Below are 26,633 nucleotides of genomic sequence, written 5' to 3'. Positions count from 1 at the left end.
ACTTCACTAATAATTTGTTTCTTCATATATAAAATGCATTTACAAAACCTACGAAAATAAGCATTTTGCAATAGTTTCCTACATCCCTCTATTTCATTTTACACTCTGAAATAATTTTGAGCAATTTATTCCCACCATCAAGCCAACCCCAACACCTTAAAACAAAGAGATGCACAAAGCAAAGTCAACTATATATAACAAATTTGCTACAGATGCAGTGACTGCATGCAAATCTATGAATAAATTATTGGTCATTAAATCACACAGCCAATTCTATACATGTGCACCTCAAGCAGTGGTATAAAGGAGGGCAGGACCAAGTGTGCATGCATGTGATGTTAAATATTTAAGATAAAAAAAAATCAAACAGCTGATTGTGAACATAGGAGATGGTTTTCTACAATATCAACTTTAACGGGTAAATAGCGGGTCGGCATCATCCTATTTGCCACAAAACCTCTAAAGATAAAAGATGGGCTAAATGGTCGTGGGTAGCTTGGAGTCCAAGAGCAATCCGCTCGTTTTCCCAACCCAACAAACAATTCTACCAATCAACTAGATTCCACCCCTTGAAACTTGCCAAACTTCAAGCAAGTTGCAAGTCATAACAGCAGATCTTTTTTATTTATTTATTTTTTGAATGGCATCACACATTTTCAGCCAAGTGACCAGCCACAGTGTTAAGGCTTCCTATGAGTGTAATGTGGTATTGTTTAAAAAAAATAAAAAAATGTGTACAGTGATATGGAAAACCATATGATCAGAATATCAAAAATCCTGTCAAAGACATCAACCATCTTTCAAGGAGGGTTTAAATCCTAACAAAACACCAAGCCACACTTGCAAGCATTGCTAAAGTGAGTCTGAAGGACTACAAGCATTGTCTCTGCCCCAACTTGCAAGAGAATATTCTTAAGTAAAGCACCTTTCCTAACTTTCTGAACCACCAGTCTCCGTATGTTGAAAGTGGTGGACCTGGCATGCATTGGTTAAAACCAAATACAAGCCAAAGCGTGTAAGGTACTGCAGATTGCATTCCAATAAAGGTTTCTTAAGGGAAGAAAAAGTCCTTCCCTTATGGATATAAAAAATTCAAGCTCTTTTGTAGGAAGAAAGCGTCCATATGCTTGCTAGACACTTAAAGCTGCTTACTCATAATGGGATTCCTATCATAAGCTGTAGGGGAATATACACAATCGCATACAACAAAAAAATGCATTGGTAAAGCCACTTCGACCTATGGGATTAATAGGCTTTGAGCAGTCATTCTTAAATGATGACTTCTGAGTGACATAAGTGATGTCAAATTCAGACAACAATAGCAACCACCTAGCTGTTCTTCCTGTTTCTGGAACAAATACTGATACTCATTAAAACTGAGGGAGCCAGTAAATATCTAACACCTGACAACAACATCCATCCAGCTACAACAAAAGTTTTTGAACAATAAATTCGCAGAGAGCTGGAAAGACAAAATAACTTCCTCATAAAACCAATAAGCCGCTGGAAAACTCATCTATGAAAAGTATTATATTTGACATGCTGCAAAGAATGTCAAGGGAAAACCAGGTGAGGCATCATAAGTGAAGAACTGAGCAATCAATGTTTTATAGGTGTTCAAGGTATAATAAAAGCTACATTGAACTTGTCAAAGAGGTCAGAAGGCACTCCTGAAACCAGTAAGTGCCCCGTTCTCTTTTGGATGGAGTGCTTCCCTCTCTATCCCCAACCCCCACCACTGCCCCGGCATCACCATCTCGGCCACACCCCCTACCCTCATCCCTCACCATTTTGCCCATCTTGAACCATTCATCATTTGTCGTCCAACTCCTGAATAGACAAAATTGGAGATTCTTGCCCTCATCCACAGCATCAATATTGCAAAGAACTGGATCAAAGGGCACGCCGAAAGAGGATGGCCTTCTTTCCCTTGGTGAGGATAGAGACAACGGTAGTCTGGACATAGTTGCCATAGTGGGAAGTGAGTGCGAGAAGCGATGCGGGAAGAGAGGGGTTTAGAAAAGCGAAAAGGCGGGGAGCGAGAAGTTTTAAAGAAAATAAAGAGAAAATGTTTAGGAAGTATCATTGTAAGTCAAAGTGTAGCATATAATAAGCCTCATTGGAAGCAAAAAAGTACATAGAAAGAGCAGGATTGTAGTAGGTTAGGAAGGAATGGTTAATATAGTTAAGGATTAAAAGTAGAAAATAAGACTTTGAGACTCATTAGAATTACTAGTTTTAGAAATATACAGTTTCACATGTTTTATTCATATTTATCAAATATTACGATTTAGGGAAAAGTTCCACATAAATTACATTTGAAACGAGTTTTCAAGTTCTAAATAAGATCTTTCAGCATTATAAAAGGAGAAAAATATTCTTTTAGGAAGAAATAATCGCCTAAATGGTAAGCGTAATATTTAATTAGGATGAAATGCTTAGGAAGCATCTCGGAAGTGCACTTCCCTTAAATATGGGAAGCTAGAAGAACTTAGCTTCCAAAGCAAGTTTCGGGGAAGCGAGCTTCCCACCTAACTAGGAAGTTTCTGGTAACTATGGTCTGTAGTTTGCCCACAAGTTACAGAGAAGTAGGGAGGGCCGAAGATGATGGTATTCACACCACTACAGCTAAGACAAGAGATGTATCTATTTTGCAAAATAAAATCATTTGATGAGATACATAGAAGTGTTTTTTCCACCATTGAGTTGAACCATAAATGTACAGGAGGAATGATGTGAATTTGAAAAACGTTTTGCTAACGAGTGCCCTAAGGGCACCCGTTAAGTTGCATTGGAAAATAAATTTTCCAATCATTTTACACGTACTTTCAGACTTATACACCCATTTTGGGATTTCTTTATAAAAACATGTGTAAATTGTCTTTACCAATGCAAAACCCTTTAAAAAAAAACATGTGTAAATTGTCGTTAGCAAAACCCTTTAAAAAATAGGATAATAAGCCTTGAGCTAAATCAAATGTCAATACAACATGGTTCTTAAATTTCCACCGAAACAGACATGAAAAGAACGAAATGTTTCTTTCTGTTTCCATCCTCACCAAAATGCAAAACCATGTGAAAAATGCGGTGCATGTACTATGTATACGTATTTATAGGAATTACATGTGAAATATCAAATATGGTGTGTACTGAATTATCAAACGTGTGTGATAGTGCATGTCACTAAGTGTTTGATGTTGTTAAACTATTATGGATGATTGTCTGGCTCATGGTTTTAAATTTCCACTGAAACCGAAACAAAATGACCGAAATGTTTTTGTTTCCATCCCCACTAAAACGAAATCGCAATGGATTTCTTCCATCCAATTATTTCCGTCGAAATTTCGACCAAAATGATCGAGAAAAGAAAAAACAATGTAAAGATGTTCCAATTTACAACTTATAAGGCTGTTTTTTCTCAAAACAAAAAAAAAGTCCTACTCTAATCTGTTGTAAATAAATAAAAAACCTCCATATCAAAGAAACATGTTTCCCACTGCTTTCCCATGGATTTGTTTTCTAAAAAACCTCATCGGATCAAGAGCTTTGTGGCCTTACCAAGACACAACTCGATCTCGTAAGAACTGGAGATAGGATATCCCCCGCCAAGGCCGGTATTGGTAACAGAGCGTTGATCCCGATTCGAGCATTGAGACGAGACAAGAAGACAGATGTGCAACATATCTTTATCAGCATACTTTGTGGGCCCATACTAGTTGAATCGAAGTCAGGCCCACTTTTCATTTCAATGTGAAGAGTCACATTAATTTCAAATTCCAGAGCCTAAACATCATACAAATGATGAGTCTCGTACTAAGCACAAAAGGGAGAAATGTCCTTTTTTTTAAGCCATTTTACTTCGCAATTTATTTCATTTCATTAATGTAGAGAATGGTATTTGGTAGGAAGCATCATTGGACTACACAACAAAGTAATCGTATCTTATGTATGAGATATGGCATGAGACCAATATCACCTCGTAACTTTGTGGTATTGATAGAGTTGAGTCCTTGGAGGGATCGACCGGCTATTGTACTTTCTTATACTTCATTACATTGTACTTTTTTACTGACGTTACAGTTCCAGACATGAGCGACAACACATGTAAATAGGTGGTTGATGTGATTAAGCCATTATGGATAGTTGTCTTGCTTATGTAATGGTTTCTAAGTATGTATTTGTGCTTATTCTAGCATTTCCCTTTGTTTCATCCTAAAATTTCATCATTTGCATATGTTTCCATACGTTAATGTGATTTTACAAGATTTCAACCAAAATTTCGAACCGGGACCAAATTGTTTCGGTTTCCATGCAGACCGAATCCGAAACCGAAATATAAAACCTTGGTAAGGCTTATGCAATGGTATCTAAGTGTGTATTTGGGCTTATTCTAGCATTTCCTGAAGTTTCCTCTTAAACTATTATCATTTGCATATGTTTTCATACATTTTTTGTGATTGTACAGGATTTCTACCAAAATTTCCAACCTAAACCAAAATGTTTCGATTCCCATTTCTTTGCAACCGAAACTGAAACCGAAATTTAAAACATTGAAACAAGAACATTCATAGTCATAAAGTATGAAGTGGACAAATCCGTCTCAAAAAAAAAAAGTATGAAGTGGACAAATATGACAAGATAAAAAAAGGAAGTTTGTAGCCACTGTATAACTAATATAATGTTAAAATATTCAGTAGAAGAAGAATCAAACCATCAAATGAGAAAGCCAGTAGTCAGTAAGAATGCATACCTTCCCAAGACACAGACACAATGCAACCCTTTGCAATTCACCACCAGAAAGATTTACAACTTCTTGATCCATTAACTGCTCAATTTGTAGGGGCTTCATGACATCAGACATAAACTGAGGATGCATGTACGAATCGCGAATTTTTTGATGCAGCAAGTGTCTGACAGAATGTTGAAATTTCGGACTTATTTTTTGAGGCTTGTAAGAAACATTAAATTCAGGAATTTCTGCTTCTGAATCCTCCACAACATCAGGCTTCAGTAAACCAGCCTGCAGAATTGCAACAAAATCAAGAGGAACATCATGATCGAAAGATGAAACTTAGACCAAATATTACACTGATTTGATACTCCGCTGAAACTGATAACAATGACATAAATAATTCAAAGGACATGGGATACAGCTAGGGTTGCAACTTGGGTGAGGTTTTACCGGACCCGCATCGACCCGACCCGAAAATAACTCGGGTCAGGTTTAGAAATCATGGGTCCTGGGTTGGGTAGGGTTTAGGTTGAAAAACCCCAACTCAATCTTGGGTCGGGTAGGGTTTAAAGAAAGAAAAAACCCGAAACCCGACCCGACTCTTATAGGTGTACTATGACTTTCTTCAATATCTCTTGAATAACATGGTGAATTATTTTCTAATATATTGATATAATTGTTTTCATTTGGGTGATCATGTTTGTGATGTGAAAAATAGTTTCTTTCTTAAATTTATACACTTGATGATATAAATCTAGAGATATTTGGCGTGAAAAATTTGTCGCTTTCTACAATCATTGAAATTAGTCATTAGCTAAATAATAAAAACCCGACCCGACCCGAACCAACCCGAGAAACTATCTTGGCAAGGGTCGGGGGGTTTATGAATCTAGGGTTTTCTCCAGGAAAACCCAACCCGACCAGAGATAACTTCTCGTGTAGGGTAGTGTTCTAGAAAACCCGACCCGCCCGACCCAAGTTGCAACCCTAGATATAGCACCCAGAATAGATATTCCGTACAAGGTATGTCACATACATGGTTTTAAATTTTGGCCGAAATTTTTTCGTTTCGGCACAAACCGAAACGAAATCCACATGAAGTCGTTTCGTTACAAGATTTCGCAGAAATTTACCTTGATTTCACCGGATTTCAGCGAAATTCCGAAATTTCGCTGAAATGTCGATGAAATTTCGGTTTTTGAACTTTTTTACAAAATTTCCACCGAAATTTTAAAAATGTATACCGAAATTTATGCATAAATTTCCGCCGAAATAGCCAAAATTTCAACCGAAATTGACACACCGAAATTTTAGACATTTCGGTCGAAATTAAAAAAAATAAACGAAATCATAATCATATTTTTAAATGATTTCGGCCGAAATTTCGGCCCGAAACCGAAACATTTTGGTTTCGGTGGTGGCTGAAACTGACACCGAAACCGAAATTTAAAACCTTGGTCACATAGTTGAATAGTAAGTAACCGTACCAGCATCCGGATGAATGTTGTCTTCCCAGTCCCATTCTCACCAAGCATTACTATAATCTGAGAATCAGTAAATTCACCCCCAGCCACACAAAGCTTGAAATTACCCTGAGTTTTACTCATGGTCGGGTATCTATAGCGAGCATACGTCTGAATCTCTTCAGCGCTTTCCTGTGGAGTCTCCGCAACCTGAAAAGCCCAACAGTGTTTAACAGCAGAGCACTGATAATAGTACACAACCATATGAAACTATTACCTTAAATGTAAGCGACTCATCCCTGAACCGTAAATTCTCTGTCGGAACAAATCCGGCCAAAAAGATATTAATTCCTTCTCTAACAGAAAAAGGAAGAGTTACGACTCCATACGCCCCTGGCTTCCCATATAAGCAGCAAATGAAATCTGACAAGTAGTCTAGGACACTGAGGTCATGCTCCACAACAATCACATAGCTGGAAAAGAAAATATATGAGTAAAGAGTAGAAAGCTCTACTTAATGTCCAGACTAAAAATATGCACGGAATACGGATTAAAAGTTTAGAAGAATCAAGCACGAAAGAGACCTGGACCTGTTGGGCCTGAGCAATGATCGAATAACTTGGGCAGCTTTAAGCCTCTGTTTTACATCAAGATAACTTGACGGCTCGTCAAACATATATATCTCCGCATTCTGTACCGCGACCACAGCGATGGCAAATCTCTGCAATTCCCCACCTGATAAATCACCCACATTCCGATCTATAACCTGGTTCAACTCAAGATCGCGACACAACTCAGCCTTCATGTCTCTCTCATCTTTTTGGTCGAGCACCTGCCCAACATTCCCTTGTACTGCCTTTGGAATATGGTCGACGTATTGGGGCTTGATAATTGCCTGTTGAATACAAAATTAAATCATTAGTGGAAAGAAAAAACCGTGCATTCGAAAATGGTTGCCACAATTAAAACAATGGTTTAATAACCAAAATCATGGGAAGGATAAATATCAATGGATAAGGCAAATTTACTTAAAATCAGAATATGCAGGCATGATTTAAATATGCTACAATTTGTGTGCTGTCTAGAATTTTCCCATTTAACTAAGGATTGGACCCCTTGCTTAGTGTTTCCTTTTCAAAGAGGAGAATGTTGTGACCTCAATAGTGATAAAGCCCTAGGTCTGATGGCTTTTTATTAAGAAATTTGGGACCCCTCCTCCAAAGGCAAGTTTGTAAAACTTGGTGGTAACTATACCGGTATGTGTTACATAATTTTTATTAATGGAGTATGTGTTTAACTATACCGGTATGTGTTACATAATTTTTATTAATGGAGTATGTGTTACATAATTATATTTATAAAAATTACATGTGAAATATGGTGTATGTATTACTTATATGGGTTTTGCTAGTTGATTTCGCAGAAAGCCATTTCGCGGCTCACTTTTGCAAGGGAGAACGGCCACCTCATATACGTTTATGTGAATTACATGTGAAATCTAGTATGTTTTGAACTATCAAACATGTGTGACAACGCATGTCACTAGGTATTCGATGTCGTTAAAACATTATGAATGGTTTTTAGTTATACGACGGCTTTTAGTGGTTTCTAAACCCCCCCTCTCTCTCTCTCTCTCTCTTGCAGCCTAGCAGCATCATGATAACATCTAGAGAACAGGATTATTGACTGAAATTATAAGAACTATGATTGTTAAAATTGAACTAGAAAATGCTAAAGATGTGGCGGATAGCCTTGCTAAAGCAGGAGTCTCCATGGAGTCTCTGGAGCTTTGTGACTCTCTTCCTCTTTGATCATCCCTGCTCTGTATTTGCTTATTATAATTGTCTTGTCCATCTTTGTACAGACCACCTCGGTTTATGTTGTTTTTCTTAATAAAATTGGCTACCTCTTTCATTAAAAAATGAAATAGGAAAGGGTTGCAATTGAAAGGAATGTCCCCTTCTGATGTTGATGTCGGAAAAGATACGGTTTGACTGGAAATGAAGAAATCAAATTTATGGGTGTATAACTTCTCTTCATTTTCTTATGATTAAGGATTGTGTTGGAAAAGGAGATGCATAAGGCATACACCTTAACGTGAGGAATAAGAAAATGCCTCCTAAGAAATGTGTAATCTGCAATGCAAGTTTTGTGTGTGTGTATGTGTGTGTGCGCACGTGTGTGTGTGTGTGTGTGTGTGTGTGTGAAAATGGTATGTGCAACGCAAGTGAGGCATAAATATCATATGATAATTTTATTTTATTTTTGATTTGAGGAATAAGAAAATGTCTCCTTGACGTGAGGAACAAGAAAATGCCTCCTAAGAAGTGTAAAGTGCAATGCAAGTTTTTCTTTTTTCATTTTTTTGTGAATGGTATGTGCAACGCAAGTTAGGGATAATTATCATATGACAAGTGTACATGAAGCTAGACCATATCCATCCAATTGACTCGTAAGATTCATGGTCATCATGATAATGACAGGACACGTGAGTTAAGAGAGAGATATGGAAATGGTATTCCCACTTCCTTGTTTTAATAAGGGCACTCCACTAATTATTTAAACTTTTCAAATTAGTTGTTTAATAGAGTTTAGATTGTTGTTATTAGAACAAAGGTAGTGCTAATATCATTTGCAAAAAATATCTTATTCATTGTTTAAAATTCCAGGGGGTCAATCATTGAGTGGCTCGAGTTGACCCCTTTTTTTTGAATGGTACGAGTTTGACCCATTTACACAACCAAGTCGAACAAAATTTGGTTCCAGTTGCCTCAGTAAAAAAAGAAACTTGCTCGGTCAATCATTGATTCAACAAAGTCAACCAGCCTTATCTTATACTAGTTATTTATCTCTTTTAATTGAGAAACTAGAAATTAGTTAGTAAAGGAGTCTTTAGTATGTCTTGGATGGTTGAGAGTTTCTAGGGAATGATTTCTATCTTTCCTAATTATAAGTTGAGGTTGAGTTGAATTGGAAAAAGAGAAACTTTATAAATAGGAGAAAGTTCGTGAGCTTTTGTGATGCAGTGCCAACATGGCAGCCATGTCATGCCTAGGTGGTTTTGGTGGAGTTTCAAGGTGCATTCCTGAAGTAATGTTGCTGGCTAGTTTTTGGACCTCTAAATGGCAGAATTATGGAAAGTAGTAAACTACAAAGTTGTAGGTCTCTTTGAGATCTTTCCAACAAGTATTTGTGCTCGAAAATTGGACAAGAGGGTAGAAAGTTATGTCAGTTTTAGTGGACTGTGTCTGTGGGTTCCCAAAACAGTCAAAGTTAGTAAGTTCCAATGCAATTAATGTTATGTTAGTCCCTAAGCTAACTAGTGGAGGAGCTTGAACGAATTTGCTTTGGTTTTCTTTCATTTAAAGAGTTAGAAACCATCTTTAGAGGGATTTTGGATGTTGATAAACTTATGTAATTGATGGAATATCAATTGGGTTGAGCTTTGCTCCCATTTTCTTCTTCTTCTCTAAGTTGTGTTTGTTGATTTCTAATTTCTCTTCTTCTTCCCTCTTAAGCACCCGCATTATCTGGTATCAGAGCCAACAATACTCTCTTGGGCTAGCTTCGATTTGATTTTCATAGCGGCACGAAGAGGTAGAGGAAGGCGTGGTAACCAAATGATGGAAGATTTGAGAGATGAAAGAGATGATGAACTTCAAGCGCTTGAAAGACAAGTTGAACAACTTATCATGCGTCTTGAACGCCGAGAGGCTCGTAGTGAGCGTGGTGGATCAAGCCGTGAAGGTTCTAGTGATGAATCCAATGTGAATCCATTCGCCAATACTCGTGAGGAGGCTAGGTTGGGAAGGTTCTATCGTGATTTCGACACCGTCAAGATTGACATGCCGGAGTTTCATGGTCGTCTACAACCCGAAGAGTTTCTTGGATGGCTTAGTGCCATTGAGAAGTTCTTTGATTATAAGGAGACACCCGAAAGCTAACGTGTCAAGCTTGTGGCTACAAGGCTTCGTGGCTACGCTTCAATATGGTGGGATAAAGTTCAAGAAATGAGAATCCGAAAAGGAAAGCGTAAGATTTCTTCTTGGCACAAAATGAAGTCAAGGCTTAAGGAGAAATTTCTTCTGTTGGATTTTTCCCAAATTATCTTTCTCAATTCAACAACCTACGCCAAGAATCCAAGAGTGTGTTCGACTACACCGAAGAATTCTACAAACTCATGACTCGTAATGATATTCAAGAGGGTAAAGATCAACTTGTGGCAAGGTATGTTGATGGTTTGAAGTTTTCCATTCGTGATGAGGTGGAAATGCACCGATCATTGAGCGTCAATGATGCTTATCAACTAGCCTTGAAGGTGGAGGCTAAGCTTTCTCGTCGTGGTGCTAAAAAGTATGTGGATGTTCATAGTCTCTATCCTTCTTCTAAAGGTGAATCTTCACATGGTGGAGGTACAAAGTTAAGGTTCGAATATTTCAACAAAAATTCTACAAAATCAGCCCCTACACATCAAGTTGGAAATCAGCCCAATCGCCCTAACAATTCAAATGCTTTTTTCAAGTGTGGTCAAGTTGGCCATCGTTTCAATGATTGTCCAAAGAGGAAGTAGTTGCCTTCGGTGATAAAGAAAATGATGAGGATCTTGTTGATGATTCAAATCATCCCATATATGATGAGGATCTTTTTGACTATTCAAATCAACCCATATATGATGAGGAAGATGGCATACAAAATGAAGAAATCAAACCCGAAGAAGGAGAAAGTTTGGTGATCCAAAGAGCACTTGCTACACCAAAGGTTGAATCCAATGATGACTGGCTTCGTTCCGATATTTTCAAGACTCAATGCGAATCTCATGACAAGATTTGCTCCATTGTGATCGATGGTGGGAGTTGTGAGAACATCGTATCTCATAAAATGGGGAACAAGCACAAGCTCAAAACCGAACAACATCCAAAGCCGTATCGGATTGCATGGTTCAAGAAACGGTATGAGAGTAACTTTTTTCTTTCCAAGAACGACTTTGATCAAGAGACCAATGATAATGGTAAATTCGATGCTCTACTTGTTGTTGAAACTAGCGAGGAGTATGAGGAACTTCAACGGCAATTCAATGAATTCATCACAAAAGAAATTGGATCCGATTGCATATTAGGTGAACCGATGGATATTGAAGTGACGGGTGAATGGAAAAATATTACATCGATTTTTTCATCCAATTACATCGATCCATTTTTATTCAATCCTACATTGAAGCTCACAGTTGATGTTTATATATTCAAACATGTTCAAAATCTAGACAAATTATCACTTCTTCATGGAGATTATGAAGCGGAGTTTGATCTTGGGAAGTTTCAATTGATGATCATTCTTCGCTACTTCAAGGTTTGAGGGCGAGTTTTCTTGAACCAAGGAAGATTAGCAAATTTCAAGATCATGTGGATGCCCTTTTTCAAGTGCTTAAGAAAATTGGGGATAATGCATTAAAGGTTGAGCTCCCTCCAAATATCAATACTCACCCAACTTCAATGTTAAAGACTTGACAACTTATCATGGAGAGCTTGATGAGAACTCGTGGGCGAGTTCTTTCTCACCCGGAGATAATGATGCAGTGCCAACATGGCAGCCATGTCATGCCTAGGTGGTTTTGGTGGAGTTCCAAGGTGCATTCCTGCAGTAATGTTGCTGGCCCGTTTTTGAACCTCTTTTTTGGACCTCTAAATGGCAGAATTATGGAAAGTAGTAAACTACAAAGTTATAAGTCTCTTTGAGATCTTTCCAACAAGTATTTGTTCTCGAAAATTGGACAAGAGGGTAGAAAGTTATGGCAGTTTTAGTGGACTGTGTCTGTGGGTCAAAGTTAGTGAGTTCCAATGCAATTAATGTTATTTTAGTCCCTACGCTAACTAGTGGAGGAGCTTGAATGAATTTGCTTTGGTTTTCTTTTATTTAAAGAGTTAGAAACCATCTTTAGAGGGATTTTGGATGTTGATAAACTTATGTAATTGATGGAATATCAATTGGGTTGAGGTTTGCTCCCATTTTCTTCTTCTCTAAGTTGTGTTCTTGATTTCTAATTTCTCTTCTTCTTCCCTCTTAAGCACCCGCATTATTCCCTAAGCTAACTAGTGGAGGAGCTTGAACGAATTTGCTTTGATTTTCTTTTATTTAAAGAGTTAGAAACCAACTTTAGAGGGATTTTGGATGTTGATAAACTTATGTAATTGATGGAATATCAATTAGGTTGAGCTTTGCTCCCATTTTCTTCTTCTTCTCTAAGTTGTGTTCTTGATTTCTAATTTCTCTTCTTCTTCCCTCTTAAGCACCCGCATTATTTTGTATTCAATTTTTCACTTGAAAAATAAAGTTTTTTTTTAGAACTTGTGTTCTACTTCAAAGAAGATTTTTGCAAAGTTTCTGAAAGAAACTTCAATCACTTCTCAGTTTAATCACTCTTGTTTGCATTTGGTACTTCAATGGAGGTAATAAACTAGTTGAAATTGATTCAAGTGAGCTTACTGTGTCTGGTATGAGTGTTTCTAATGGTGCCAACATTGTAATTTTAGCATAGGTCAATCCAATTGAATATGTGGAGAACACAGTAGTGTGACTGTGTGAGTGATTGTTTGGCTGATTGTTGTGATGATTTTGGTGTATTTTTAGTGAAGCTCTTTTTTTTGTATTATATGATTGATTGATAGGTATTGGTCTGTTCTTTCCTTTTTCTTGTTTTCTGGACCTTCTTGCGTAGCTTTGTATCTCTGAATTCCTTGTTTTCCTTGTAGCTCTCTCATTTTTAACAAAATTTATCTTCATATGTTCAAAAAAAAACAATTATTTGAATATCTAGACAAAGTAAAGATCGCACGCAGACGAATCCCAATAGTCTGTGATGATTCCATTAATTGCATCTTTGAAGAATTGCATATCTCCAGTTGAAGTTGGATAAAGCTTCCACCCCACTTTCAAATGCCCATAATGTAGTGGTTTCAACGTTGGAATTCAATGTACAATTTCTTTCTTTCTTTTTTTGGAATGGTTGGGAGTTTCATTAATATAAAGACCGAGGTGGTTCAATACAACAAAACAAGAGAACCATAAATAAGAACCAAGATCAATAAAACAGTGGTGAAATAAAAAGCAGAGCGAAAATCACTCCAATGCTTGCAAGTTGACTCCACGTCTAGCTAAATTATTTGCGGAGTCATTAGTGGATTTTCAAACATGATTAAAACCAACTGACGAGGAGCTAATAATGTCTTGAATTTTGTCAAGGAAAGAGGCAAATCACCAAGGCAGGCTTTGGACCCCCTGGACCACTGGATCACATTGAGGTAATCCCCTTCCACTATCACTCTATCTAAATTTTGTCCCGCCACTAATCTTAATCCTTACAAAGCCGCACAGACCTCCGCCTCATTGGAATCAGCAAACCCCATGGGACTCGCAAACGCCCATCGAACCAACCCAGAATCGTCTCTAAGGACTCCCCAATTCCTGCTGGCCCGGGGTTACCCAAACTAGATTCACACTTCCCTCCGACCATTCCATAGATCATAGGTCGAAACAAACTTAAAGCAAGGAATCACATTAACCCAACTCTATCAATGTACAATTTCTAGTCAAATCTTCCAACTCACCGATCCATAACAGTCAAGATCAAACAAGGATGGATGCGAGTGCCGAACTATTTTACCTAGATATGGATATGGGTTGCTTAATGGTAAGGGATCAAGTATTGAGATCCCCTAAATCCCCCATATGTGGAGGGCAAAGATTTGATATGCTTTTGTTGCATACAGGAATGATTCCGAAAGCTGGGACATGGGGAAATATTTCTAGTACGTTATCATAAAATTTATTGCCAATTTCAACGTTAAATCTATCAAACTATTATAGAAAATGATGAACTAATAAGAGCCAATGACTAATGTGGAATTAATCTAATTATGCATGAGCAACAATACTACAATACAACCTATCAAAAAATAATAATAAGAAACTTGAAGGTTTAAATAAGAAGACAAATAAATCAATATGTAGTTTAAATTATATTAGTTATAAATTTAGCTTTTTATATAATAGTGTCAGGTATGACACTCTATGGTCTAAATAAGATAACAAATAAATCAATAAAAAGGGCAGCCCAGTGCACGAGGCCCCTGCCATTGCAGGGTCTGGGGAGGGCTAGATGTACACAGCCTTACCCCTGCTTTGCAGAGAGGCTGTTTCCAAGACCAATAAATCAATATGTAGTTTAAATTACCAGACTAAATAAACAGAATTACTCAAGTTTCTTTTCAATAAAAACATACAGAATTATTTCTCTAATATCATATGCATGGAAGGATGTCAAAAATCTCCTTACAGATGCTACAAAAAAATTTCACACCTGATGGTGATAAGCACATCGTCCTCATGGACTTAACTAAAAAAGTAAGCACATCGTCCGCGTGGACTTCAACATAGAACTAAAAAAGTAATGTTCCTTAAACTTGAATTACGGAAGATAGCATAAAGCAAACAAAACTTCTAACGCAATCAAGTTCAGACCCAATAAATTTAGATTACATCCACTGTAAAAGCTACATTGAAAAGGAAAGGACCTTCAGATTATCTTCTAGGATGCGAGTAAAATAGTTCTGAAGCTCGGATCCTCGAAAGTATGTCAATATTTCCTGCCAATCAGGAGGATTCTGCAAAGGCACCAACAGAAATAAAATCAATGAATATGTTGTGGAGCAAGACCAAGCAAAATAGTTTCCAAGGAATATGTGGTGGAGCATGGCCAAGAAAAATAGTTTCCAGGAGGAGGCATTACATTGAACCGGCCCAAGTTAGGTTTTAATTTTCCAGCCAAAACTTTGAGAGCGGTTGATTTCCCAATGCCATTTGTTCCAACCAGGCCTAGAACTTGCCCAGGTCTAGGAACTGGCAACCTGCAATAGAACTTTCAGCTGTTATTAAAGGCAACAACAAGTCCTCTTTTGTGTTCTCAAAGAGCTAATGTAATGTAATAACCTGTGCAACTTGAAGGTGTTTGGGCCATAACGATGGGTTGTATCTTTATCTAAATCTTTTGGCAGATTGATGATCTGAATGGCCTCAAATGGGCATTTCTGTGTCCAGAACACACAATAAAAAGTCACTCGTTATATTCAGCCACTGGATCATTAAACCGGAGACAAAAGGGAAATGTCAACTAAATTTTGATATTTGCACAAACCCAGCTGTCTTTTTTTTTTTTTAATTGGCTCCTGAGAGCTTTTTGGGAAATGTAATAACCTTTTGACAGCTCTCTAAATACTAAAAGACAAAACGGTTTGTGAAAATATCAAAATATGGTTGTGCTGATATCATTTCCCAATGACAAAAGGGATAGTGTATAAACCTTCACACAGATACCACATCCAATGCATAACTCCTCAGAGATGTAAGCAATCTTAGAGCTAGGAGAGACCTCAATGCACAGTCTTCCTACAGAAATGCAACAGAAAGGAAGCAAAAATAAGCAATGCGGCCATAGAAGCACATAAATAAAGCACCAGTCATTCCTAGTCTTCCCATATTAATAGCAAACAAAGGACAATTTGATAGGAAACTGAACTTTAATCACGAAAAATGCATCCTCTCCTAAAACTATGGCGATTAACAGATGCGTCAATCTGGAAGCCAAACTATATGGCATGCTAATTCATAAGCAATTGAGTTGAGATTTCCAGATAAATAAGACATGAAGGCTTCCGCTCCATTCGAACTGTGGAAAATCTTTTTAGAAGACTCGTAGATCCCAAACTCATAAGAGAACCAGTCCAAGGACATTAATGTAAAAGGCCAAAAAGTAAAAGTGCCTCAGTAGTTGAGTAGGAGAAGCGCTTTGTTGAAACACTAAAGGAGGAAGACTCACAGGCTCGAGTCCCACTCGAAGTGATGTGTTATCTTGTGAACCAGCCATAGATACCAAATACAAAATGCAACGAAAACCTTAAAGTTTCCACCTTTATATCATTTAAGTCCCCTTTTCAACATGCAGCAGCATATTCTATAAATATTTCACCAGTGTTGCCGAAATTGATCCCAGAATTTGTGGACTGCATGTGATGTAAGATGTGGGATATGGAAAGGATTTTTGAAAACAAAATTGGGACTTTTTGTTGGAAAGTGTAATTAAAATGGTGAACTAGATGGAATCCAAGGAAAATTGTGGAGAAAATTTGAAAACGGCAATAATTTAGGACTGTTAGGGGTGTGAATAACAATATCTATGACACTTTTAAAGATCCCAGGAAATATGAATCAGATCCTATGGTTGGATCTGTTTGTGGATAGCAGAAACAGTAAGACTTTCCTCTCACAATGAAGGGGTGATCAATGAAGACAGAAATTATTTAAATCTAGCCATTGGATTTAGGATCAAGATCGAGCAGTAGAACATTTAGGATGATCAAAGTCAAAATCAGTAACTCAAGAGAACTTTAAAATATTATAACACAAAAACAGAGAAGAATTCAGTTGAGAACAATATGAGAATAGGAGAAAAGATTGAGTAATACCTTTGAAGAAAACATAGAAGTTACTGAGGCATCACAGAAAGGTATCCTAGGGCATCACACCTTAGGTTGATCAAGGCACCATACCACAGTCAAATAGAGGGACATCACATCCAAATTGCACGACCAAGCTTCAAAAATTGTATTCATCTTATCATCTATTGATGGCCCTAAGGCGTTTAGACCTCCCACTTGTGATTCTAGTGACTTCCTACAACTCAAACATAAGACATGTAGGCTCTCTTTCACTTAAAACCTAAACTCTAAAAAGTTCCCACGTGAAAAAAGCTACAAAAATAAAAAGCTCATTTCTAGCTCTACGACTTGAGGCTCTCCTCCCATAACATGTCATATAGAAAAGATAAGCCCCATTTTTAATCACTTACTTACTACATTACTTCTTTCTTTTTTTTAATGGCTACTGACTACGTTACTTAAAGAAGAACCACATAAAGTAACTAAAATATCCTCGTCCTTGATTTCAAGCCTAAAATGACACATCAGTTCAAAAAGGGTAACCAAGTTGCTAATCACCTTGCTAACTATGCTTGCAAGCGTAAGAAAAACAGTATGTCTTGGCATTGGAGAGACCTTCCTACATTGGCTCAAGGTGCAATGAGATGTGATTTCTTAGGAATCCCTAGCATTCGTAGAAGGTAAGATTTTTAGGTATTTGTTGGGTTTTTGTTTCATGAGGGGAATGTCCTCTTCATGTACTTTTTTGACTAATTGGGCATTCCAAGTATTCATAGTAGGTAAGTTCTTTTGCATTAGTTTTGTGGACCCGTACTTTTATCATATCAATAAAATTTACGGTGTTGGGCTGGGTTCCTAGATAAATTCTGGGTTATCAAATGAAAAAAATAACTAAAATATCTTCAATGACTTGAAAACACTATAGCATAACTCTAATGAACTCATGATGAGCCTCATCTTCACATTTAGCCGCTTTTATGATCTGAAAAAGGATAGTCTGCGTTAGCATGGCTACACTAAATTGACCTAAATAGTAAATATGAGCTCCAAAAACACAAAGGCCAATGGGAATAGCCTCAAGGCTAACACTAAGGACACGGGAGCAGCCTCAAGGCTAACACTAAGGCCAATGGGAGCAGCCTTAAGGGTAGCTTTCAATATAAACCACAAATCTTTTCCACCAAGTGAAGGTACAAAAATCAAATATAACACAGATACTGATACATCAAAATGCCAACCTCCAAACTATAATGAAAATACTAGGAAATCCTGGACCATTTTTTTAATGGTTATTGAAAGCTTTATCAAGAGAAACAAAAAGAAAACAACACAGGACCTAGTTGGACAAGAGAAAACAAAAGGAAAACAACAACAACAAAATCAAGCAAGATCCGCAAACAGGAAGTGATCATAAACAATGAGGGACTTTCTGGTCACTCCATCACAGGCTAAAGTGTCCGCTTCCCTGTTTTGTTGATCGATAGGTGTGTTAAAAGCAAGTTGTTTGGCACTCAATATTATCCAAAATTTCCTCCATCACATCGGCCTATCTCCAAGGGAAGCCTTTCCCCTCTCTCGCCCAACTTTAAGTGAATCACCCTCAACAACTAGGGAACTAAAAACATCACAATCTATGAGAAGGATTCCCATCTTGAGTGCAGGGAATTCTATCTCAATGGAATTTGTCACGCCAACCAGCCCAAAGAAAAGAAAAGACACCTCACAGTGTTGAAATGGCCACCAAGGATTTCACTAGTCCCTACTACAACTAGATTCTCAAGCCAGAACCGTCGAAGTTAAGCTTAAGGGAACAAAGAGGTTGTGCACTACCGACGGTAGGGTAATCCCTCATGATGAAGCTAACACAAATCACATCCCAGGAGATTTGCGGATTTGTCTCCTTAACACTACTAATGCCTTATTCCCCATTTCCCACCTGAGAAAATCACTTGACAAACCACATGCACCCGCCTCAAGGCCAAACCACTTGAAGAAGCACCTGTACCCACTTCAAGGCCCCTATGAAGATCATTCTATTCCTCTCCTTCCACGCCAACCAAAAAACAGCAGCCAAAGCTAAGTTTCAGAGAGTCTTGCCTTTGGAGACTATGGATCGTAGGCCCAAGCCTTGATCAAGGCCTTAATATGCTCCAAGAGTACCCATTTCAATTCAAACAAGGACAATATCGACCACAAAATCTCACCCACAAAGTTGTAATGAATAACTAAGTGGTCAACAATCTCCTCTACGGCACCACATACTACAGTGGTCAATGATAACCTAGTTGAGGGTGAACTGGTCCATCATGAGAATCTAATTAAGGCGGGTCGTTGAGCAATGAAAAAAGCACCGAAGGAGGAGTCAGGATCTTCCACACCCTCCTAAAGATGGTGGAGAGCCCAAAGATATCGACCATCCGGTGGAAAAATGAGCCGACACTGATAGAAAAGAGTCACCCAGGCATCCAATATCCACAAGAACATCGCCACACTGTCCACTACTCTGTCAAGGTAGTGTCCAAAGAAAACTAATATCCTATGATTTGTGGACACGGACACGAGTGTCAAGTGTCGACACAGACACGGCAAACCACCAAAATTTAGAAACAGGGACACGGCTAAAATAGAAAGTATATATGATACAACAATAAATATTAGTTAAAGAAGAGCTAAAAAAGAGTTTATAATAAAAGAATAGTTAATAATAAAAGAGGTAAATGCAATATGCAATAATAAAACAGAATGTCACACTTGACACGACACAAAAACGTGTCCACACACCCACACTAAGTCTAACACTTATAGCAGATTATTTAAAAGTGTCCAAAGGAGTGTCGACATGGGTGGATATGCATGTCGTGTCGGACACGGCAGGACACGTGTGTCGTCAATAAATTCTAAGTGTCGGCCAAATCATAGCTAATATCACAAACCACCCTACCATCCTCCCATCTAAAAGACCCGCCCATGTTTGCTCCAGGGAAAGAAGCCCTGTTTAAAAGATTAGGGAACTACTCTAGCAATCAATAACCGAACCAATGGCCGATCCACAATCGAAGCTGGGTGTCGGTCCGCATAAGGAATTTGCAGCTTTCTTGGAAATTAACTACATATCCTGTAATATCTCTCCAACCACAGATCCTAAGCGGATGAAAAGAGTCATTAAAGCACCAACCCCCAACCAAGACTATACTTGATACTTCTCAACAATCATTGTCCTCCAAAGAGTAGGACTGCTCCTCACCAAAATGCAAACCCATTCGCAGTACGGTGGAGTTCACCACTTCGGGGCTCCTAACACCCTTCTGTCTTAGGTTTGTTGATCACCTCCCAACTAACAAGATGTCATTTCCTACTTTCTTCCTTAGTCATTCTAGAGAAAGTTCTTTTGCAGCTGCTCTAACTTGTCAATCACACTAATTGGGCGTCGAAAAAACGAAATGAAATACAAAGGAATGCCAGCAAGAACTAACCCGATAAGCATCAATCTTCCCCCCAACGGCAAAAGACTTTTCATCCATAGCAAAAACTTCATTTCAACTCGGTCTATAATAGGGTCCCACCAGCTTTTTTGTGGCCTCCACACAAAAAAAGACCCAATGAGAGTTTGGTATCGCAGCAGGACTACACGCCAACATACGAACAAAGTGATCCACCGTCCCTCTGCCCAACATGGCCCCCGTGACTCGGAGAAGTGAATTCTCTGCTCCCTAACAGCTTCATAACATCTGAGTGTTGCCTTGAGATCTCACTCTCTCCTCACTGGCTCCACTGAAGAAAAGAGAGTATCATATGCATATTGTAGGTGAGTTATCTCCAAATCTGAAGGATTAAGAACCAATCCTTGAATGAACATGCCACCTCTAGCCTTATCCAACATTCAACTCAAGGCATCAATGGCCATCGAAAACAAAAGGAGGAAAAGTGGAAGGGGATCCCCTTGGATCGAAGGCCCCTTGAACTCTTGAAGATGCCTTTAGGGGACCCATTCACCAACATTGAACACTAAACTAAAGGGATATAATGGTGGATCCACCTCAAAGATCATCCATCCCAACAAGTAATCAAGAGAATCCAACTCGACCCCATCATAGGCTTTCTCCATGTCAACCTTACATAGCATTCCAATGAACTCGCTCTAGTGATAGTAATCCAAGCACCCAAAAAAAAAGTAAAAAATTAATTAACAAAATAATAGGAATTGAGGTGTGGATGGAAACATGAGGACCAATCAATCAGAAGAAACTCAATAATGAGAACATCCAAACAGCAGATTTCAACCATCAACACTCAAGACATGATTGCATAAGGAGTTACTACACATTTCTTCTCTTTCCTTGGATAGACTAATTTGGAACCTAATAAATGAAACAATGGTGTGGCTAAACAGTAATCCAAACTAATTAACAAAATAATAGGAATAGAGGTGTGGATTGAAACATGAGGACCCATCAATCAGAAGAAACTCAATAATGGGAACATCCAAACAACAGATTTCAACCCTCAACACTCAAGACATGATTGCATGAGGAGTTACTACACATTTCTTCTCTTTCCTTAGATAGACTAATTTGGAACCTAATACATGAAACAATGGTGTGACTAAACAGTAATCCTTTCTCCTTTCAATGCTTTCGGAGTGTTGTTTTCTCTTTTCTCTTTCATTGCTTTTGTATTTTTCCGCTTGACCATCTCTATCATTGGGCTTGCCCCTCTTCTTTAACAAATTATTCTCCATTAAAAAAAAACGCTTTCAGAGTATGAGGAAAAAGACCCTAGGCTAGAAATGACCATCTAGGCATCATCTTGCACATTGGTGTTCTAATATTGGATTGTGTAGGCTGACAAGGTTGGATCCTCTTGAATTTCTATTACCTATAATTGAGGGGCATCAAATCTGTTGAATAATGTATTAGGGGTAGTTTAGTCATTACGTGTAGTATTAGGGGTATTGTAGTCTTTGTACATTGGTGCCCTATTTCGGGTCTATATATACATCATTTACATGAGGAGCTCCCCAGTGGAGACTTCCCATCTTCTCTACTCCTCTTATTCTTCGTCTTCTCAACCCTAACTCCATTTCTAACATGGTATCAGAGCAAAGATCCAAAGGAAGGGAAAAGAAAAGAGTTTACGCCATTCTCTCATTCCATCCCATTCATCTCTCTCTCCTATGAGCATTTGAGCAATTTCTCATAAAAAATGGGTTACCACATCTTTTTTTCTCCTTTGCGTTCGAGAATCTCTCCCCCCAAATCTCTAAGATCTCTCGCCCTTGTATTCTCTCCCTTTTCTTTTTCGCAAAACCCATTTTTGGGGTTTGGATTTTCATAAAGCTCTCTATTTTTTTTTATGTAAAACTCTATTTTGGGTTTGCCCCAACCCAAAATCCCTCCTCCCAATATTTTCTCCCCTCAAATCTTTCCCAACGATTCTCTCTCTCTCCCTCGGCAAGCTCTCCCTCTCTTTGTTTTCTCCGTAAACCCACTTTGTGCGCAAAAAACAAAAAACAAAAAAAGAAAAACATCGTGGGATGACATCTTATCCTCAAACCTCGCCACCCCTATTTACGGCAACTATCTTTTTTTTCCTTTTTGGGTTTTATGTGTCCTTTTTTTCCTTTTTGGGTTGTTCTTCAAGGCGCATTCCAAGTATTCGACAAAATGTCCGAGATAGGTGTGGTACCTTGATTGTCGTCGTTTCGTTGCAAGTTGAAGGTATTCGACCTTCAACTTGAGGGGGAGTGTTCTCATGTTGTTCTCAAGTAGTTCTTTGTGTCTTTTCTTGGTGGAGTGTTGTTATGTTGTTGTCTTCTTGAGGGAGTGTTGCTATGTTGTTATGTTGTCTTTTCTTGAGAGCGTTATCGTCTTTTCTTTATGTTATTTGTCCGTCCCCTTCCTTGGTGATAATTATCGTCTTTTTTGTTTTCATGTTGTCCGGCTTTATGCCTAATCTCTTCGTTTATCTTGATATTGTCCTCCTTGTCTTGTCATCTCCGGGCTCATATAGTTTTGCCCAAGGACGAGTGTTGTTGTGCTCCCTAATCAGTCTTGATGTCTTCTCGACTTTATGCCTTATCCTCTCTCTTCCGGGCGATGGTTTCCATATCCATCGTTGGTCGACTCTCTTGCAGGCGACGGTCCTTTCCCGTCGACCTCTCTTCTCCGGGCGATGGTTTCCTCATCGTTGGTCGGCTCTTTTCAGGCGACGGTGTTCATGCCGTCGACCTTGTCTCCAGACAATGATGCCCCCATCGTTGGTTGGTTATCTTCCTCTTCCTCTTCTTCTTATCTTCAGGCGACGATGTTCATGCCGTCGACCTAGTCTCCAGACGATGGTTTCCCCATCACTATTAGTTATCTTCTCCCTCTTTTTTCTGAGTGATGGCTTTCATATCCATCGTTGGCCTGCTCTCTTACAGACGGCGGTATTTTCCCGCCGACCTCTTTTTCCGGGCGATGGTTTCCTCGTCGTTGATCGATTTTTTTCAGGTAACGATGTTCATGCCGTCGACCTAGTCTCCAGACGATGGTTTCCTCATCGTTGACTGGTTATCATTTTTCTCACCCTATCCCTTCTCTCCAGGTGACGGTTTCCCCGTCGACCTTGTCTCCGATGGTTTCCCCATCGGTTGTTATCCTCATCACTTGGTGTTGCGCTGCTTCTCCGATGTTCGTTGTGCGCACCTTTGGTGTGCCCCTTTTGCTTGCTGGATCATACTTGTTCCTACCATGACACCTCCATTGCTCCTAATATGCAGATCTGTTAGCCATGCTACTTCAAGGGAGCTGCTCTTTTTTATGGCCATTGATCTCGATGATGTTTACTGTGGCCTTTGTTGTCCTTTTTATTATTATGCTTTCATTATGTATTCACTACACCAGCTTGAGGAGTATTATACCAAGATGGATGTGCGTATGGGCTTATAGTACTTTTTTATGTATTGTCCTTTTTTTATTGTACTTTTTAGTTGTTGACTTGTTGTAGTCTCCCTTGTAGCAAGTTAGAGTTCCACAGTGTATACACTCCAGCTTGAGGGGAGTGTTGAATAATGTATTAGGGATAGTTTAGTCATTACATGCAATATTAGGGGTATTGTAGTCTTTGTACATTGGTGCCCTATTCAAGGTCTATATATACATCATTTACATGAGAAGCTCCCCGGTGGAGACTTCCCATCTTCTCTACTCCTCTTCTTCTTCTTCTCAATCCTAACTCCATTTCTAACAAAATCATTGATCGCTTGCCATCTGTTGGTAGTTATGGCCCTAAATAAGAAACATTTCATTATGAGTTTGAGAGTTTCTTGGGTTATTCTAAGATAGTCTGACAATGCTTCGGAGCCAAGATGTATTTGTTCAAACAATCAAGGCATATTGCTATGTTGGAAACCAATCAATTTCCCAACTTGTGACCAGTACGCATCAAAACATAGAGCAGAAGTATCAGCATCCCAGTTGAGTTAGGCACATGGTTTTAAATGTTAAATTTCGGGTTTACCAAATTTCGGCCAAAATTTCACAATTTCAGGAAATTGATGTTTTTTAAAAATATATCGTATTATTCCTATATTAATTTAGTTTGTAACTCCGAAACTCTTCTATGAAATGAATCCCATGAAATTTTCTAAAGGATTCAATAGCTGACCCCAACTAGTTTGGGACAAAGGCTTAGTTGAGTTGAGTTGAGTATTATTCCAAACCGAAATTTCGGTAATTTCGGCTGAAATTTCGGATATAATAAAATATTACTTTTTTCTATTACCGGATTTTGGCCGAAATTTCAGTTTCGGTCGGCCAAGGCCGAAATTGGGACCGAAAATGAAATTTAAAACCATGGTTAGGCATAACTCATATACTGTTGATGATAACAAACCTGCAACTCTGTGTTATTGTTTTGAAAATCAATGTATGCTGGTATCATCAGGTCCCAAGTGAAGCCACCCGTGACATGGCAACACTAGGAACATGATTAAGTAGATTTCAGTTACACCAGATGAGTTGGTGGTTGTGATGAGAAAGTGCGAGTGATTGAGATCAGTATTTCAAAATGCAAATACGGACCAAAAGGCCAAAACAAATCCTAGTGAACTCAGTTTAGCACGACCGATTACTTGGTTGATGTGGTCATAAGTTGGGCGAGTCACAAGAGTTTTGATTTAGTAGAGCAAAACACAAACTCAAACAAGAACACAGCACAGCCAAGGTGAAAGGGAGTCGACTCAGACAAGTCGATGAGACAATTGACATGAGGAGTTTTGGAACAATAGTTGGGATGCACAGGTGTCCCTCCCTTTCATCCATCAAAACCATCTTCAATTATAGAACGGACGGCGATAAATTCACCCTTTTTTCCCACATTTTCCCCCTTCAATTGTTGTGCCTCTCTCAAATTTAGGTCAAATCCAGCCATTGAGACCCCATCCTTTTCGCCCTTGCATTGCACACCCTACAATGCTAGCACTACCACATTGGCAGGATAGAGCCAACTCCCCACCGCTAAAGATGGTCGAAAACACTGACATGGTTTTAAATTTCGGCCGAAACGTTTCGTTTCGGCCGAAATCTTTTGGTTTCGGCACAAACCGAAACGAAATTCACATGAAGTCGTTTCTTTATAAGATTTCGCTGAAATTTTACCAACCGAAATTCCAAAATGTCGCCGAAATTAACCACCGAAATTTTAAAAATGTACAACGAAATGTTATAATTTCCACCGAAATAGCCAAAATTTCAACCGAAATCTCCATAATTGACACCGAAATTTTTGACATTTCGGTTGAAATTAAAAAAATAAACAAAATCATAATTATAATTTTACATGATTTCGACCGAAATTTCGGCCCAAAACCGAAACGTTTCGGTGGTGGCTGAAACCAAAATTTAAAACCTTGAACACTGATAAGCGCACTCCTTCCCCTCTCAAGCATCTTCCCACAATCTCTACGAGCATATGAACCACCAGTGTGTGGCCCCGGTGCCCCGTCGCCCCCTTCAGCGCTGTGCAAAGAAGCTCGAACATTGCAACAGCCTCTGTGGCCGGTCCATTGAACCCCAACACTGCAACAGTGGGTCTGATTTCTGGTTTTTCGAAACCCACCTTCCCAACCTCTTTTGTCTATCTCGAGTGTACAATGATGGTGTCTTCTAGGGCATCTCCTCTTTCTCTATCTAAAATTGTTAATGACTCGGTTACTCTCTCCTCTCATGAAGTTGCCTAAAATTCCAATGGCCTGCCGCTTCTTCCAACTCCAACCTTATTTTTGGAATGGCAATCTTCAAACTCCAATGATGTTGTTTCAAGGCAAACAACAGCCCTTAGATTAAGCTTGAAGCTTCACATCTGTAATGGGTCCATCCATGTCTCCTTCTCTCCATTCTAACAAGATCTCACCAAGAGAGGTACATTTATCTATCGAACTCTTTCTCTTCTTCTTTTTCTTCTTCTTTGAATTGATAGCATTGGTCTCTCTCTCTCTCTCTCTCTCTCTCTCTCTCTCTCTCTCTCTCTCTCTCTCTCTCTCTCATTCGATTTAATAGCATTGGGTTTTCTTTTTCCCCCTTTTGGCAGCAAGGATCCCACAGCGAAACCTGTATGTGAAATAGCTCTACTAAGAAGATGAATGGAAAAGAAGCGGTGGGCAGAGAAGAGGCTTAAGTGTTGGTGTGGGGGGGGGATTCATCACCCCCATGCAGAAAACGTTCGTTCATGAATCAAATACAGAAAAGCACACCTCTTGCACAGCAACCCAATAATGAGACCCAAAATTCCATACAAAACCAAAACAATTTTGTTCATGAATCAAATAGAGAAAAGTACACCTCTTGCACAACAACCCAATAACGAGACCCAAAATTCCATGCAAAACCAAAACAAGTTCAAATGTAAAATAAATTTCCATTCATATCAACAGAGTCTAGCAATTTTCCAAACAAGAATCATGAAGCTGCT

General features: G+C 38.7%; 1 protein-coding gene across 4 annotated transcripts in view; it reads right to left on the bottom strand.

Annotated features, from left to right (window-relative positions):
* The window catches only part of LOC143886816 (ABC transporter E family member 2), a 29,131-nt gene that overhangs the window by 1,325 nt on the left and 1,173 nt on the right, over positions 1–26,633 (bottom strand). For 3 of the 4 annotated variants that reach the window (XM_077390990.1, XM_077391063.1, XM_077391112.1), the window contains exons 3-10: positions 15,548–15,633; positions 15,178–15,275; positions 14,978–15,095; positions 14,763–14,852; positions 6,780–7,090; positions 6,473–6,668; positions 6,220–6,405; positions 4,751–5,020 (exon numbers count right to left, since the gene is read on the bottom strand). In XM_077390990.1, coding sequence (XP_077247105.1) covers positions 4,751–5,020; positions 6,220–6,405; positions 6,473–6,668; positions 6,780–7,090; positions 14,763–14,852; positions 14,978–15,095; positions 15,178–15,275; positions 15,548–15,633 — 1,355 coding nt within the window. The remainder of the gene's footprint in view (positions 1–4,750; positions 5,021–6,219; positions 6,406–6,472; positions 6,669–6,779; positions 7,091–14,762; positions 14,853–14,977; positions 15,096–15,177; positions 15,276–15,547; positions 15,634–26,633) is intronic. The other variant, XM_077391142.1, reaches the window with a different exon arrangement.

This window comes from Tasmannia lanceolata, unplaced genomic scaffold (assembly GCF_043159265.1).
Source record: "Tasmannia lanceolata isolate RefF3 unplaced genomic scaffold, GAP_Taslan_0.1 ptg000002l, whole genome shotgun sequence".
Classification (NCBI taxonomy): domain Eukaryota; kingdom Viridiplantae; phylum Streptophyta; class Magnoliopsida; order Canellales; family Winteraceae; genus Tasmannia; species Tasmannia lanceolata.
Note: the sequence above shows the minus strand (reverse complement) of the source record. Positions and strands in the feature narration are given on the sequence as shown.